The 16,694-nt window shown below is 44.0% G+C and overlaps 1 protein-coding gene across 2 annotated transcripts in view; it reads left to right on the forward strand.

Moving 5' to 3' along the window:
• The first annotated feature begins 1,230 nt into the window (after nucleotides 1-1,230).
• Dpy19l4 (dpy-19 like 4) overlaps nucleotides 1,231-16,694 on the forward strand; it is a 60,802-nt gene continuing 45,338 nt past the window's right edge. Inside the window, exons 1-3 of one of the 2 annotated variants that reach the window (XM_085677009.2) lie at nucleotides 1,231-1,351; nucleotides 6,287-6,394; nucleotides 13,508-13,632. In XM_085677009.2, coding sequence (XP_085533135.1) covers nucleotides 1,336-1,351; nucleotides 6,287-6,394; nucleotides 13,508-13,632 — 249 coding nt within the window. In that variant the 5' untranslated portion in view covers nucleotides 1,231-1,335. Of the gene's footprint in view, nucleotides 1,352-6,286; nucleotides 6,395-13,507; nucleotides 13,633-16,694 lie in introns of those variants that run through there. The other variant, XM_085677010.2, reaches the window with a different exon arrangement.

Below are 16,694 nucleotides of genomic sequence, written 5' to 3' on the forward strand. Positions count from 1 at the left end.
CACACACACACACACACACACACACACACTGTCTTAATGAATGATATTCTACTTTTACTATATTTGGAGGCTTTGGGGCTCAATGGCAAAATGTCTGTCTTCTTTCTTTTTTTTTAACTGTACATCTTCCAGGGTGCTTATTTTCAGGAATATTCTACACAAGTTTCCACAAAGTATGTACTGTTTTCATAAGGTTTGATAACATGAAAGTATGAATCAAGGTTTATTTCTCTTGAAATAAGTTGTTTCGTGTTTTTTACAATGAAATTTTAACTGTGTTAGCGGGTTTTTAATACTTGTGAGTGTTACTCTGCTCAGTGTATGCAATGTGAGACATGAACAGTACAGCAAATGGAAACTACATTCTGTTGTTATGGAATAATCTGCATGCCTTCCTTGTCACAGACCAAAGCACTACTGTGTTTTTGCCAGAACACTGAGATGTGCAAATATTTTGTTTAAGTCAATTTTGGTGATTGGCAGGTTACTTTGTCTTGTTTCCAGTTTTATTTGATAATAGTTTAACTTGCAAATGTAGCCGCGTTTGACCTTGAACTAATGAGCCTCCTGCCTCTCTCTGTCAAATTCTGGGATTACAATAGGGAATAACCTAGTACAAGCTTCTTTTTTGTAGCAGTCAAGCGTGTTCGAAACCAAACGGGATCATTCTTGCCATCTTTGTGGTTGGGAACCTGAGGCAAGAGGTCTACAGACTGAGTCCACCTTGGGCCATATATAGTGAGCTCCAGTCTCAACAACAAACAAACAAACACTGTCCTCCCAGTCCACAGACCCCGTCTAGGACGTTCTGCCAGGCTTTCATGAAACCATCATGAGAACATGCAGGCACTGACACTCTAGTGACTTGCTCTGAGCTTGGACCTCAATTTTCTCTGTGTAAAATGGGACGGACACGGGGACTAGATGGGAACAACAGGCTGTGACTTCCCGAGTCCAATCCGAAAGTCACGAGACGCTCGCTCTGGCTCCTGCTTTGCGGTGCGGGTGGGTCACAGCGGAGGGAGGAAGGGAGGGCGGGCGGCCGCGGGCGCACGAGCCCCACTCCTCCCTGGTGCGCGGACACCACTGCGCCGTCGTGGGCTCGGCCCGGGAGCGCCGGCGAAACGCTCCGGCCGGCCTCCGTTCCCTGCACTCTGGTTCCCAGAGCGCCTAGGGGGACACAGTTGGCGGCGACACCCGAGGGGGGCGGGTCAGGAAGTGGGGGCGCGGCAGCCGGGAGCGGGCCGCGGCGGCCGCGGGTTGGCAGACGGCGGAGGTTTGGGAGACTCCGGGCCGCTCAGCAGCCGGCGGGCCACCCGGGCCTCCGCGGAGACGATGGCGAAGGAAGAAGGTGACGGCCGCGCCGTGCAGCGCGCCAACCGCCGCGGCGGGCTCGGGAGAGGGGCCGGGGCCTGGCTGCGGCCCGCGGGGAGCGGGGCGGCCGGGGGCGCGCGCCCCTGAGTTTGCAGAGGACCCGGGCGCGCGGAGAGAATGGCCCAAAGTTTTGTCTCCCGAGTGGGACGCCGAGGTGGAGCTCAGAGTTGGGAGTCTCGGAGTGGGAGCTGGTGGGGAGTGGCGGAGCTGTGGGTCCGGAGTTGCTCGGCGCTGGAAAGCGGGACGAGGTTGGGTGGGCTCGGGTGCGCGCCCGGAGCTTGAGATCGCACCCCGCGCGAGGAACGGAGGCGGGGAGCCTGGATGAATGTGCAGAACCTGACGGTGCTCACTTATGCAGTGAGGGATAACGAACCGCAAAGGGCAGGGGCGTGCAAGTGGTTTTGAGGGAACGAGGAGTCCAAAGGACTTCTTGGGTTAAAACTAATGGACTGGAGAGACCTCTGCATGCCCCTCAGGGTCAATGCCAAGAAAATGATTTTTTTGTTGTTGTTGTTTTAAGCCAGCAGTATTTATCCAGAGTGGATGCCCACAGTTAGAGGAAAAATAGGAAGCGGTAAGAAACTAAGTTGCCAGTGATAAATGGCGTAAAAAAGTATTTGTAATACAGTAACTGCATGGTACGAGTATGCACGACTGTGCTTTTAGACTTTCCTCGCTTGGTAAACAGTTTATCTTACAGAGTGGAGTTGGGAATGGGCTCGTTAGTTCCTCGGATTTAGATTTAAACCCTTGAGCCGAGGGTACAAGAGGGGAGTTTGCAGAATTCAATGCAAAGCTATTCTTCAGAAGGTTATCAGAGCTGTCGTGCTGACTGGGACTTGGTCCTGTCCCGAAGTCAGGATTTAATCACTCCTCTTTCGGCAGTTCTTCGCCTTAGGACTCATCCACGTTTAAGATACTGCCTAAAAAACAGCCTCAGAAATAGGTAGTTTGCAAGGACGACCGTAATTCCTCTTGTTTCCTTAGTTTTACTTGTTGCAATGTGTTATCATTTGTTAAAAAAGAAATTGTAAGTTCTATTTTTGTGGTTAGCTACAAGTCTGTGATCCCGGAAGGTTGACAAACCAGTTTGCATGCCCTTGTGAGCACATTCGAAAAAAATAATATGCACTACTAAAACTTGATATTGTTAAATATGCAAAAAATGCCATTTAGGTTGTAGTTATGCTTAATAGCAATGATGCTAAACTTGTTAAAAGACTATTATAATTTTGTAAAAGTATTTGGCTATAAACTAGTAAATGATTTTTTGGTTGTAGAATTATAGGTAATCCAAAAACCAATGTATTGTACTTTGGACAATTAGTGACCGGCAGTTTATTAAAATATGTTAGTTCCTTCAGCAAATGTTTAATTTTATGGCTAGGCCTCTACATTTTTAGGCTCAGGGATATAAGACAGAGAATGAATAAATATTCATCATAATGATGCTGTTGATGGTAGTATTCAGAGCAGACATGCAGGTATTAGCCTGGCTACTTTCTGTTTACATATTTTGTATTTGTTACGTTAAAATTAGACCAATTTGTATATTTTTATTTGAATCCAGGTACTGTTTCTAGCTTTTGGCTTATTCGCAGGTACTTGGAACCTTGTTGTTTTCCAACTGTCTCTCACAGTTAATTCTTCCAAACATCTTTCTTGATGCAGTAGAAGTTTATTGGTGCTTACATTTATACCCCTGAAACAAACTAAGCCAAAGAAAGGAGCAGTAAAGAAAGGAGCTTTTCTCCTGGGCCCCGCCTGGCTCTTCTAGATGGGCATCTAGAAGCCTTTTGTAGTGTAGTGTTAGCTCCTGTCTCTTCTACATGCTTAGATAGAACAGTGTTAGTTTTTCTCCTGGGCCCTCTCTGTCTCTTCTAGATGGACATCTGGAAGCTTCTCCGTAGCGTTAGCTCCTGTCTCTTCTACACGCTTAGATAGAACAGTGTTAGCTTTTCTCCTGGGCCCTCCCTGTCTCTTCTAGATGGATATCTAGAAGCCTTTTGTAGCCGTTAGCTCATGTGATGGTGATGGACTAGAGATTGAAGTAGCAGATTTTTCTTGTGGCTATATAATCATTTGGTTTGGCTTTTTCTTTATAATGCTAAAACTGTAACCTTTTGAAAAGGGAACTCGAGTTCATCCCAGAGATTGCTTTCAGCTTTACTATTTTCCATGCCCCATCCTTTGGTCAGTGTTAGCTCCAACCCAGGGTCTAAACTTTGCTGCCTGACTTCGTCATCCCCATGCCATAAGTTCTGTCTTTCTATTGTTCAGTTACATGGATAATAATACAAAGGAAGTAAGAATTTGCATTTATTTAGCTTTTTAGTACCATGCAAAAACTTGACAGAGTTTATGAAATGATTAAAATACATGTTTTCTTTGCCAGGTTGTGCTTTTCTCTCTTCCTTTTGAAATAGTATCTTACTCTAACTCTGGCTGGCCTGGACCTGGCTTTGTTGGCCTTCAACTCACAGAGATCTGCCTGCCTCTGGAGTCTGGGATTCTGGTAGTGAGTCACCACACTGAGCTCAGGTTTTTTTTTTTACTGCCTTTGTTGTTGTTGTTGTTGTTGTTACTTGTTTTTTGAGACAAGGTTTCTTTGTGTAGCTGTGGATGGCCTGGAACCTGGAACTCACTTTGTAGACCAGGCCGCCCTCAAACTCAGAGCCACCTGCCTCTGCCTCCTGACTGCTAGGATTAAAGGCGTGTGCCACCATCACCCGGCTTTGCTGCAGAAATTTAATGTAACTAAACGACTTTAAAACTCAATGATTTTTTTCTTTTTACTTATTTAAAAAATATTTTTCTTAAAACTTTGAAATTGTAATATAATTACTTCTTCTTCCTCCTTCTTTTTCTTCTAAACCCTCCCATATACCCTTTTCCTGGTCTCTTTCAAATTTACGGCCTCCCTTTTCATTAATTGTTACATATATGCAATATTTATTTCTAAATACAACCTACTCAGTGTGGCTGTTACTTGTGTGTGTGTTTTTAGGACTGACCATTTGCAGTCAGTAGACTGTCTCCCTCGGTCAGCACTCCTTCCTTGCCTTTTGTATAGGGTTGAGACCTGGTGGTCTCTCCCTCTCCTGTGGCGTGTCCGTTATTGCCCTTGCTCTGGCAGCCGTGCTGGGGAGACTTTGTGGTCTCAGCAGAGTCCTTCATCCTCTGGCTCTTACCGTCCTTCCACCCCCTCTTCCACAGTGTTCCCTCAGCCTTAGGTATGGGGGTTCTGGAGATGTGTCCATTGGGCCTGGCTCTCTGACTTTGCATTTTGCTTGGTTCTGGATTTCTTTAATGTGCACAGAGGCGTTTCGTTGATGAGGAATGAGAACACCGTGGGAGTTTAGAGCGCAGGTTAGAGATCATGGTGCCGTGGAAGTAGGTGAGAGACTGTCCCCGAGACCAAACCTCCCAGGCACTGCTCACTTCTTTATTGCTGCACTGTTATTTAGAGACATGCTAGGAAGCACGAGTTTGCTTGGAAATAGTCTCAGAGTCTCTTTTACTTGGAAATAGTCTCAGAGTCTCTTTTACTCAGTTTCACAGTAAAACTAAGGTTGTCTGTTTGATCAGAGCAGCCCATTCTCCTTGCTGCTGATTCCATCCTTTGGTCCACATTTTATAGCTTAGTGACTTAACTAAGAGGAAGGAAGAGAGATAAAAACCTGGGCCACATTATGAACTTGACAGGGACCTCTAGCCTATCACAGTAGTTTCTATTCCGCGCCATAATTTTAGGAAAGGAAAAACCTATCTCTGCCAAATTTCTGTTCAATGTGTAGTCTCTTGTTTTTAATTTGGAATTTAACTTACTGGTTTACTAACTTCTGCATTACATTTTGAAACATTAGAGAGAGAAAAGGCGAGCATTTTTAGGGCATTTTTTTTTTCAAGCTCTTTTCCATGTGTGCTGGGACAGAAACAAACACCTACCTCTGTCAGCTCTGAGATCCTGCTGGGAGAAGGCCTGGCTGGGCAGTAGTTCAGCAGTAGAGTCTGTGCCTAGTGTGGTCAGGACCTTTTGTTCAGTCCCAAATCCTGGAAAGAAAAATGGTGCTGCATGCCTGTAATTCCAGCATTTGGAAGACTGAGGCGGGAGAGTCAGGAGCTTGAGGCTACTCAAGAGCTTGCCTTTAAAAAGAAAGGGGAACAGGAAAAAGCATAATTTTACAAGTGATGGGTTTGTTAATCTTGGGTAGCTATCATAGTAAGGTTAAAAATACCCTCAGAATTTTTGGGAAAAAATGAACTTTTTTGGAATATTTTTAAATTATTTTTATTTGTTTGTTTTGCCCAAATGTATATCTGTGTAAGGATGTCAGATCTTGGAGTTACAAATAGTTGTGAGCTGCCATGTGGGTGCTGATGTGGGTGCTGGGAATCGAACTTGGGTCCTCTAGTTGAGCAGCCAGTGCTCCTAACCACTGATCCATCTCTCCAGCCCTCCCTCCCCTTTTGAAACATTTTAAAAGAGCATCATTTCTGGATAATTTGTAAGCTTCTTTACCAGTTAGTCTCTTAAAAATGTGAGTGGCGGTGGTAGGGAGTGTGTGTTTGTTGTTGTTTCTGTTCCTGTACACTAAAGACTATTCGAGGAAGAGCTCCAGATACAAAAAGTTACTTCCGGCACTAATGGGTCTCATAGGACCTGTTTTAGTCACATGACGCCAACATTTTTTTCTTTATAGAGCCACAGATGTTATACTTGATTCCCTCAGTATCAAAGTTGTGCCATTTGTGCCAATTTATCAAGCAGGGAAGCTCATTAGAGACAGGGCCTGGGGTGTGTACTGGGATCTGGCCATGTTGGTAGCCTTGGCTTATCACAGCAGATTTGATGCACTTGAGGTACCAAAGATTGATGCACACATTGCAATAATGTCTTACATGTCTTAAGGGTCATCTGTAGAACTCCGCCAAAGGAAAAAGCACAAGACTTCAGGAAGTCAGGAAGCCAGAGCGGAGAAGACCAAAAGCCCCACGGTTCCTGAAAGAGTTTCAAAATGTAAGTCACGTAGGTCTGGGTGGATGCCTGGGTGGTGTGGTACACCAGCTGGAAAAGTATGTTTTTGTCATGTCAGTGCGTGAACTTCAAAATTATTTCTTGCTTTTTGTGTTTTGAGGTGTTGGGAACTAAACCTAGGGCTTGTGTACCTGCCAGACAAGCACTTCCACTGAGCATGCTCCCATCTTACATAAAGATATTTTGAGATTAAACTCATCATTAACACAATTGTTTTTTTGCTACAGAATAGCCCCTAAACTGTATCACCGTACAATAAACATTTGTATCTTGTCTATGGTCTGGGTTGTGGCCATGGTATGACATGACATGATACGACAAACATTGATTTCTGAGTTATGTTACATGTTTAGTCACAGGTTGGCTTGTTTGGCTTCATGTCCCAGGAAGGAATAGCCACTCTTTGGCACATGTTTTTTTTTTTTTTCTGGGATGTAGGAAAAGAGCTGGAGAATGTGTAGAATCATACATGCCCCTTGGAGCTTCTGCTAGTCTGGCCCACTGCCATTTGTACTTCTGTCTGTGGTCCAAGCAAGTCCTAGTAAATCCAGATAATGGATTTACGGAAGCACACCATGACTACAGGAAACAAGTCGCATGGTCATGGGTAGAAATACATTATCTCCTGTCTCTATTCATTCATTTATTTTATCATATTGCAGAGCAAGCCCAGAGCTTTGAACATGTGGCTCATGCTGTCTGTGAGCTACATCACCATATAATCTTTGTGTAAGGAAGGAGAAAATGGTTGATAATATTAACACCATCTTACTACACTTTATACTTTTCCTTATAAATATTTGACCCTCTCTGTAGTAAGAGAGGCTGCTTGTTTGTTCCCGACTGCTCAGCCCTGAAATAACCACACAGAAACTGTACTAATTAAATCACTGCCTGGCCTATTAGCTCTAGCTTCTTACTAGCTAACTCTTACATCTTAATTTAACCCATTTCTATTATTTTATATTTTACCTCGAGGCTCGTGGCCTCCTGGCAAGATTCTGACTGGCGGCTTATGTCTTTCCCCTCTGGCGGCTCCATGGTGTCTCACAGACTCTGCCTCCTTTCTCTCAGCATTCAGTTTAGTTTCCCCTGCCTACCTCTATTCTGCCCTGTCAGGCCCAAGACAGTTTCTTTATTCATTAACCAATAAAAGCAACCCATATACAGAAGGACGTCCCACACCACCTCTCTCAGCCAAAGCACACCGTCCCTGCACTAAGGAAGACATCCAGTTTTATTTTGTCATAACATCAGTTTTAAAACTCTTATAATTGTCTTTAAACCATAATTCACTATAGTGAATAACATAAAGTCAGCATAGGGAAAGGCCTTTCGGGTAAAGTGTGTAGGTTACTGGACACACACTTCCAGAAGTCCTCTCCCAGCGGACCTGTAGGACCACCCTTGTCTCTGTCCTCACACACTTCCAGAAGTCCTCTCCCAGCGGACCTGTAGGACCACCCTTGTCTCTGTCCTCACACACTTCCAGAACTCCTCTCCCAGCGGACCTGTAGGACCACCCTTGTCTCTGTCCTCACACACTTCCAGAACTCCTCTCCCAGCGGACCTGTAGGACCACCCTTGTGTCTGTCCTCACACTGTGCACTTGCAGCTTTGTCAACAAGCAGAGCTCATTAGAGACAGCGCTCGGTTTTCACAGAGTTGGCCATGCAGGTATTGTACGTATTCCTTCCCTATCAGCTGACTAAATTTTAAACTCTAGAGGAAAGCATAAACAACATTGTACAAATAAGGTAGGCTCAGTAAAACTACACTTATCAAAGAATGGTAGAAGCTCTTGAAATTCAAGTTCCTAGATGCCAAGGAGCCTAGGCTGTAAGCAGTCGTGTCTATGGCGCTGGCTCAGGCCTGCCCTGCTAATTCTTTCCTGTATGTGCGTGCCCCTCTCTACATACATTGTTGGTATGATACTGTAAATGAGTCTCCCGGACTTCACATGTTTCATAGCAATCCAGAAATCCTGCTAAGTGCAAGATCTCCTTACCCTGGGCTGGGAAATCTTTTGTTTGTCCTATGGTGTGTTTTGGGACTTTCTTGAAGTTCATTTTTCCTTGTGGTCCTTGATTTGTCTTCCAGAGGCTCTCCCTTCCCTATTATCTTCCTGACCTGAAGAGGGCATTAGAACTATGTCACATATAGGGGCCAAACAGCTTTCTTAGTTTGCTTCCTGCCTGTAGAAAGTTAAAGGCCTGTATGTATTTGCTCAGATGAATCAAGGTGCTGGCATGGTGGATGCTCGCCTGTAATCCCAGAACTCAGGAGGCCACAGGAAGGAGGAGTGAGAACCAAGGCTGACAAACAATACAGAGTGTAACCCTATCGCAAACAAAGTCATATTACACAGTGGCACACCTTTGATACTGCTATTGCTGTGACTGCTTGCAGTTATTATTTAAATTTACATATATGTGTGAATAAGTGTTCTGTCTGCATGTATGGATGTAAACCTCTTCACATCCTGTAACTGCTGAGGCTGAAAATCTGATCTGAGAATGGTGAGCTGAGGGTGTCAGATCTCCATGGTGTTACAGACAGTTGTCAGCTGCCACGTGGGTGCTAGGAATTGAACCCTGGTCCCCTGGAAGAGCAGCCAATGCTCTTAACCACTGAGCCATCTCTACAGCACCCCCCTTTTATTATTAGCTGTGTAAAGGTATGTATGTCAGGGTGTAGGTGTGTGCATATGAGTGCAGCTGTCTAGACAGGGCAAAGGTGTCAAATCCCCTGAAGCCTGAGTTCCAGATAGTGTAAGCCACCAGCAATGGGTGCTGGGGATGAGCTAGTCCTCTGGAAAAGTAGCAAATCCTCTTAACTACTGAACCATCTTTCCAGCCCCCTACTTAGCGGTTTTTCATTGTTTCTTAATTGTTTGATTTGTTGGACATTTGGGTGGTTTTTATGCTGTGAACTTTGTGTTTGTGGATGTATTATTTTTATTTCTCATAGGCAAACCTTTTTATTAAGGTTTTTCTCCTACCTTCCTTCCTTCCTTTCCTTCTTTCCTTCTGTCTCTCTCCTTCCCTCCATTGTTTCATTCTAGAGTAATCCTTAATGTCTTGAAGCTCACTCTGTAGACCAGGCTGGCCTTGAACTCAGACATTGCCTGCCTCTGCCTCTTGTGTGTTGAGTTTAAAGGTATGTATTATCATTTCCAGCCTTTTTCTTTAGAGTCAGGTCCTCACTAAGTTGTTCTGGCTGGCCTCAAACTCTTGAGCTCTTGCTTCACCTCAACCTCCCAAGGAACTGGACTTGAGGTTTGTAACTTTACCTCTACCTAATTAAACCTTTGGAAGTACCTGTCAAAATTAAGAAGGCCTGGAACTTTCCAACTCTCTGGGTCTTAATTGACTTATGAGCCTGTCTGTAGGCAGGAAGCCGGTCTGAGAAAGCTGTTCAGTCCCCATTCAATGAGTGTGTTGTGCTTTGGCGAAGGCAGTAAATATTTGTGGCAGTGGAAACAGATAGTTACTTACTATTTTTTTATTCATTCTGAAACATATGCTGTCTTTCCTAAAAGTGGATTGCATGTTTCTTCAGTTGCCCTCTGAGGCAGGGCAGGCAGGCCTGTGACTGGTTTGAGCCTGTGGCGTAAGTGTAAGAGCAGTGCACTAGTGCTGAGCACAAGCTGCCTTTTTGCTCTGCTCCTCTGTTATGGGCACAAGCATGGCAAACACAGGCAGGAGCCTGGCAAACATGGCACTGGCAGGTTTTGCCTTTTACCCTTCTCCTCCTTGCTAAAAACCATTAGATTGCATTCCTAAAGCTGCCCTCCAAGGTCCATTCCCTTATTTGGCCTCTGCCTCATTCCTGAGACAAAACACCAAGGTCCAGCCATCAAAATTCATTATTTGGCTAATATGTCCAATTGGGATTTAGCAGCTCACCCTAGCACAGAGTCCCCTTTTTCTCCTTAAAAATCCCACCCCTGTCAACACATCTGCTTGCCGCTTGCTTGCTCTCTGCTGCTGCAGTTTGCTGTCTGCCTTTGCAGCCCGCACCCCTACCACCCTGTGCTGAGCACTGGTGTCCCTGTGTTCTGTACCTGCTGTGAGGGGCTGTCCTCCCTTACAATGATAACAGCACGCCCAGATAGGGAGTGACGTTCGTCTGGAACTGTGAAGATACAAGAGGACCGAGAGCAAAGCTGAGGTCTTGAATTAAGTAGTAACCTGAATTGGGGTTATGGTTGACTCAGAAGCCATGTGTTGTCTGCCGTGGTGGCGTATGCCTTGAGTTCCAGCACTCGGGAGGCAGAGGCAGAGGCAGGTGGATCTGTGAATTTGAGGCCAGCCAGGAGTAGGGGGCTGGAAAGATGGTTCAGTAGTTAAGAGGATTTGCTGCTTTTCCAGAGGACTAGCTCATCCCAGCACCCATTGCTGGTGGCTTACACTATCTGGAACTCAGGCTTCGGGGGATTTGACACCGTTGCCCTGTCTAGACAGCTGCACCCAGGAGTGATCTCCAGGACAGCCAGGGTTGTACAGAGAAACCCTGTCTTGAAAACAAAAACAAAAGAACCCATGCATAATGAAAGTGAGACATAAAACTTTGCCTTGTAAGGTATTGATATTTTGAGGGAGGGTTTTTTTTTAATTTTTGTTTGCTTTTTTGGGGTGTTTGTTTGTTTGTTTGTTTGTTTTTGTTTTTCGAGACAGGATTTCCCTGTGTAACAGTCCTAGCTGGCCTGGAACTAGCTCTTGTAGACCAGGCTGGCCTCGAACTCACAGGGATTCACCTGCCTCTGCCTCCCGAGTCTTGGAATTAAAGGCATGTGCCACCACTGCCTGGCCTGAGGTGTTTTTTTGTTTGTTTGTTTTTTAAAGATTTATTTATTACAGATATTGTTTTCTGCCTGCATATATCCCTGCAGGCCAGAAGAGGGCACCAGATCTCATTATAGATGGTTATGGAACACCATATGGTTGCTGGAATTGAAATCAGGACCTCTGGAAGAGCAGTCAGTGATCTTCTGAGGCATCTCTCCAGCCCCTCAAATTAAATTTTTATTATGAATTAATTTATTTTATTTGTTTTTTTGAGACAGGGTTAGCCCTAGCTGTCCTGGAACTAACTCTGTAGGCTAGACTGGTCTCACTCAGAGATCTGCCTGCCTCTGCCTCCTGAGTGCTGGGATTAAAAACATAACACCATCACTGCCCAGCTTATTATTTATTTTTAATTAATTAATTAAATAAATTTTAATTTAATTGCTTCAGTTGCTTTATATGTTTATGAAAACATGCTTGTTTAGCACGGTAATAACAGCTGATAGTTGCTGTGCCCGTAGCACATACTAATCCCTTGGTGCTTTGGGAGCCGGGCAGTGGCGGCACACGCCTTTTATCCCAATACTCAGGAGACAGAGGCGGGCAGCACTCTGTGAGTTTGGGGCCAGACTGGTCTACAAAGCAAATTCCAAAATAACTAGTGTTATTACACAGAGAAACCCTGTCTTGATAAACAAACAAAAAAACCCCCAAAAAACACAAAGCAAAACAAAAACTCAAATACTACCACCACCACCACCAACAAAAAACCCTAAAACTATAAAACAGTTATATCATATTGGCACTAACAGTTGATTTATTGAAAAGTTTAAAACTACTTGGAATATGGTTATTTTCTGTTTAGAGATATGTATTTTATATGATAAATAGTAACGGCAAACCCTGAGTTTGTTTGCCTTTCAGTGCCAAGGATTGAGCCTGGGTATTGCCCGTTCAAGTTGTAGCTAACAGTGTGCCAAGTACGGCCTTGAGAGTTTTGTTTAACTGATCTAATGAACCAAAGGCTGATTTCCTAAGTTGTCTGCCATTCAGTACCGGAGCAATGGGTCTCATGCCTCTGGGACCATACTTCTGTGCTTCACAGCTCTGGTGGGGCTGCTTTCTCCCGGGTGCAGAGTCCACGTGTGTTCTGTGTTGCTTCATCAGGAAGGATTCCATGCAGATAGTTCAGTGTGCATGCTTCTAAGACATAACCCTCAAAACTCAGCGAATTACTATAATATAGCACTAGTAATTCAGAATGAGTGTTTGTAAGATAACTGCACTCTTTTTCAGTACTTTTAAAATCAATGGACATTTTTATCATGTGTTTTGTTTGTTTGCTTGTTTGCCCTTTTCAAAACAGGGTTTCTTTCTGTAGTTCTGACTGTCCTGGAACTCACTATGTAGACCAGGCTGGCCTCAAACTAAGAGGACTGCCTTCTTTGGCTTCTAAGGGCTAGGATTAAAGTTGTGTGCCACCACCACCTGGCTTTTTTCATGACTTAACAAGTTTTTAGTGTATTGTTCTTTAATTTTACACATATTTACCTTTTTGTGAAGCAAATCTCTGTAGTGTGCTCATCAGGTGAAATAGAACTTAATTAAAATAATTTTTCTTGCTGGGCGGTGGTGGTAAGCACCTTTAATCCCAGCACTCAGAAAGCAGAGGCTGCCAGATCTCTGTGAATTCGAGGCCATCCTGGTTTACAGAGCGAGTTCCAGGACAAGCTCCAGAGCTACACAGAGAAATCCTATCTTGAAAACCAACCCCCAAATAATTAATAAATAAAAAAATTATTTTTTTCTGTGTGTGTGTGTGTGTGTGTGTGTGTGTGTGTGTGTGTTTTGACATATGAGCACACATGGAGATCAGAGGTCAACTTTAGGGAATTAGTTGTCTCCTTCCACCATGTTGGTACCAAGGATTGAACCCAAGTCATCATGATTAGTGGCTAGTACATTTCCCCAGTAACCCTTCCTGCTGGCCCCCAGTCTCTGGTACCTCTTCCCTTGTTAGCATTTTAATTAGTGTGGTACATTTGTTACAGGTAATAAATACTGAGGTGTCACCCTTAAGTAAACCCTATATTTTATTCGGATGTTCTGACTTTTTGTCTTATGTGACTGAGCTCTCTGTTGGAGGAGTCCCCATCAGGTGGCCTATAGCATGGACTTCTATTAGTTTAACATTTTCTCATGCTTAGACTGGATTTCTTTGTTTGGGGGAGAAATCATTGAGTTAGGATGCTGTTTTAATCACTCTGCCTCCAGACCACGAGTCACCCCGGTTCCTCTTTCTCAGATTTATCATTTCAGCGTTTTGCGAAGGTGCTTATTGGCTGTATCGCGGCCGTCGTCAGTGGCGTGATGCATGTTTTCTACTTATCCGCATACCACGAGCGGAAATTCTGGTTTTCTAACAGGCAGGTAAGAAGAATTTTGAGCCTATGAAAAGCATTTTTATACTTATTATTTTGAATAATGTGTTTCTCAGGCAGTCATATGTATATATGGTAGATATGGAAAATACCATCTTATTTATAGGTATTAGCAAAATGTTATAAAAGCTCTTTTGAGACACAGTTACAATATCAGCCTCAAAATATAGAGTAAGCTGGGCATGTTGGTTAATGTCATTAATCCTAGCACTGGGAAGGCAGAAGTAGGCAGATTGCTTGAGTTCTAGGCTACTTTTGTCTACATAGCTAGTTTCAGGCTGACCAGGCTTTCATAGAGAGACCCTGTCTCAAATAAAATATAATAAGGTAATTCATAAAGTAAAAATTATTAGGGTGCTCTCCTTGTACAATTAATTTATCTGGGGCTGTTAGGAGAATATGGTTCGAGTGTATGAGAACTGGCTGCAGGAGTCAGCAGACCAAAGACAGACAGGTGGATCCAGTTGCAGGGCAGTTGATGGGGCTTGTGTGGATGTGGGTTGTGGGCAGTAACCAACAAGAGAGGTCTTAGGATTGGAATCCAAAAGAAGTGACAGAATGGTCAGAGCTATGCTAACTCCTTTTCCATGAAAGACACTGGCTCGTATTGAGCTAGTACCAAGAACATCAGGCACATATGGGGTGCTGATATAGGGAGGATGTAAGGCTAAGATTCCAGGTGCCCACTCTGATAGTTGTGTCTGTTTATAGTAGCTAAGAGACCGGGAACAGAGCAGAGCTACTCTGGAGAGCCATGGTCAGACCAAGCTGAATCTCTCTGGGGACTTGCAGTAAAGTCTGGTGGTATTGGTCAGCCTCTAAGGAGTTTTGAATTTCAGCATTAAGATACTTTAATGTTTAGATTATGTAGTTATACGTGTTTAATTTTGGAATTAGTTTATATAATTGCAGTTTTGGGGAAGGTTGGAGATGATTATCAGTACGACAGGATTTACATTTTAAAATGTTAATATTTTTAAATTTTAAATTGCATTTATTAATTTATTGTGTGTATATGTGTGGTATGATAGGTGCCTTGATCCACTGTATCATTTGACTGACTCCACTAACAGTGTTAAGATGTGGCCTCGTGGTTAATGTTTGGGGTTTGAAATTATGTGTATTTCCCAGAATCCTCAGTCCCTATAGTTGTGTCTGAATAAAGCTGCTCTCAGAGTGACTTGACTGTGGGCTTCTCAGAGTTCCGGTCTCACAGTCTGCTCTTGCTCAGGTTCGTCCCTGATTGATTCCGAGCCGGCGGCCACGCTGACCGAGAGCTCTCAGACCCTGGTTTGTAGAGAATGGATATGAGGAGTTACTCCTCCCAGCTGTATGTTGGTCACGTTAGCACAACAGCCGGTACTTTTTCCTTAAAAGTCTGGATCAAAGCTGGCGATTTCAAGGGCAGCCAGATTTGCACATTAAGTTCCAGAACAGCAAGACCTTGTCTCCAAAAAGAAAGAAAAAGAAAGAGAGAAAGAAAAGAAAAGAAAAAAAAGAATCTCTCTCATAGTTCTCCATGCCAAGTGTAAGGAAGTCGCCCAGGAACCGTCAGAAGGTGCCTTCCTCTCAGTTCTTCAGGCCGTCTGCACTATGTAGGACCAGGTCACTGTGTTGTAGGCAGAACTGAGGACACTGGAGTGAAGGTGCAGCCGTGTTCTGAAGAACATGGAATCATGTAGTGCGTACAGATAGGGACAGTGGCATTGAGAGCTTCTGCACAACTTGTGGAGCCCACTTTAGAATCAGTCTACATTTAGTAAACGTCATTCATTCATTTCAAGACAGAATTTCTCTGTGTAGCCCTTGCTGTCCTAGAACCAGCTCTGTAGACCAGGTTGGCTTCAAACTGAGAGATCATCTGCCTCTGCCTTCTGAGTGCTGGGAGTTAAGGTGTGCACCACCACACCCAGATAGTTAATAAGGTCTTTCTGTGTTTCACATGCACGGTTAATTTAAAAGATGATGATTAGAATTTCATCTTATAAATCTTGTAAAGAGACAAATCCGGTTCTGTCGTTCCTTTGTGTTTGAGACAAAGTCTTGTACTTACTCTGTTGATTAGGCTAGCCGGGCACTCACTGTGTATAAACTAGTCTGTCCTCAGACTTACAGTGGCCTGAGTTAGAAACGTGAGCTTCCATGCCCAGCTGCAAACAAATCTTCCATCCCCCAAAAGAATTTTTTTGTTTTTGTCTTTTTTGAGATGGGGTTTCTTTGTGTAGTCCTGGCTCTACTGGAACTTGCTTTGTAGACCAGGCTGGCCCCCAGAACTCATGGGGATCCACTTGCCTCTGCCTCCTGAGTGCTGGGGTTAAAGGTGTGCACCACCATGACCTGGCCTCAAAAATAATTTTAAGAGAAATTCATTTAGATGTGTCAGTATATTTGGGCTGTGAAAACAAAATACTGCAAATTGGGTTTGAAGGCCAGCATAGGTCACAGCAGATTTAGCATTTGGTGAGAGTCTGCTGCTTGTGTGCTCGTCTGTCTGTCTGTCTGTCTGTCTGTCTGCCCGCCCTCTTCTCTTACTTTCTAAGACAGAGTCTCATTATGTCACACTGGCTGGCCAGGACGTCACAGTTTGACCGGCCTCTGCCTCCAGAGTGCTGGGTTAGAGGTGTGTGTCACCAGGCCCAGCTCAGACATGCTTCTTGGTCCTGTGGCAGAGGGATGAGGGAACTCTGGGGCCTCTTCCATAAGGGCACTAACCCTGCTCGTGAAAGCTGTGTCCTCATGACATAACCACCGTCCAAATACCCTCTTTCAAATACTACCTATTACTGGGGATTGCATTTCAACATACAAAATTGAGCCCTGTCAGGGGACACTAACATCTAGACTCTAGCAGTTTCTAAATGGGAGAGGGGTTAATTGACCTGGAAGACATTTTCTCTTTGAGATTCACAGTAGAAAACATAAATGGGAAATGAAAAAGTTTTACAGTAAAGAAACTCATAAGACCATTTAATCTAATTCTTTTCAAACATAGCTGCACACTGTTTGTATTTTAACAGTTACTTAAATGTTCGTCTTGCTATGTAGCCTGAG

This window comes from Myodes glareolus, chromosome 16 (assembly GCF_982192425.1).
Source record: "Myodes glareolus chromosome 16, mMyoGla1.1, whole genome shotgun sequence".
Taxonomy (NCBI): domain Eukaryota; kingdom Metazoa; phylum Chordata; class Mammalia; order Rodentia; family Cricetidae; genus Myodes; species Myodes glareolus.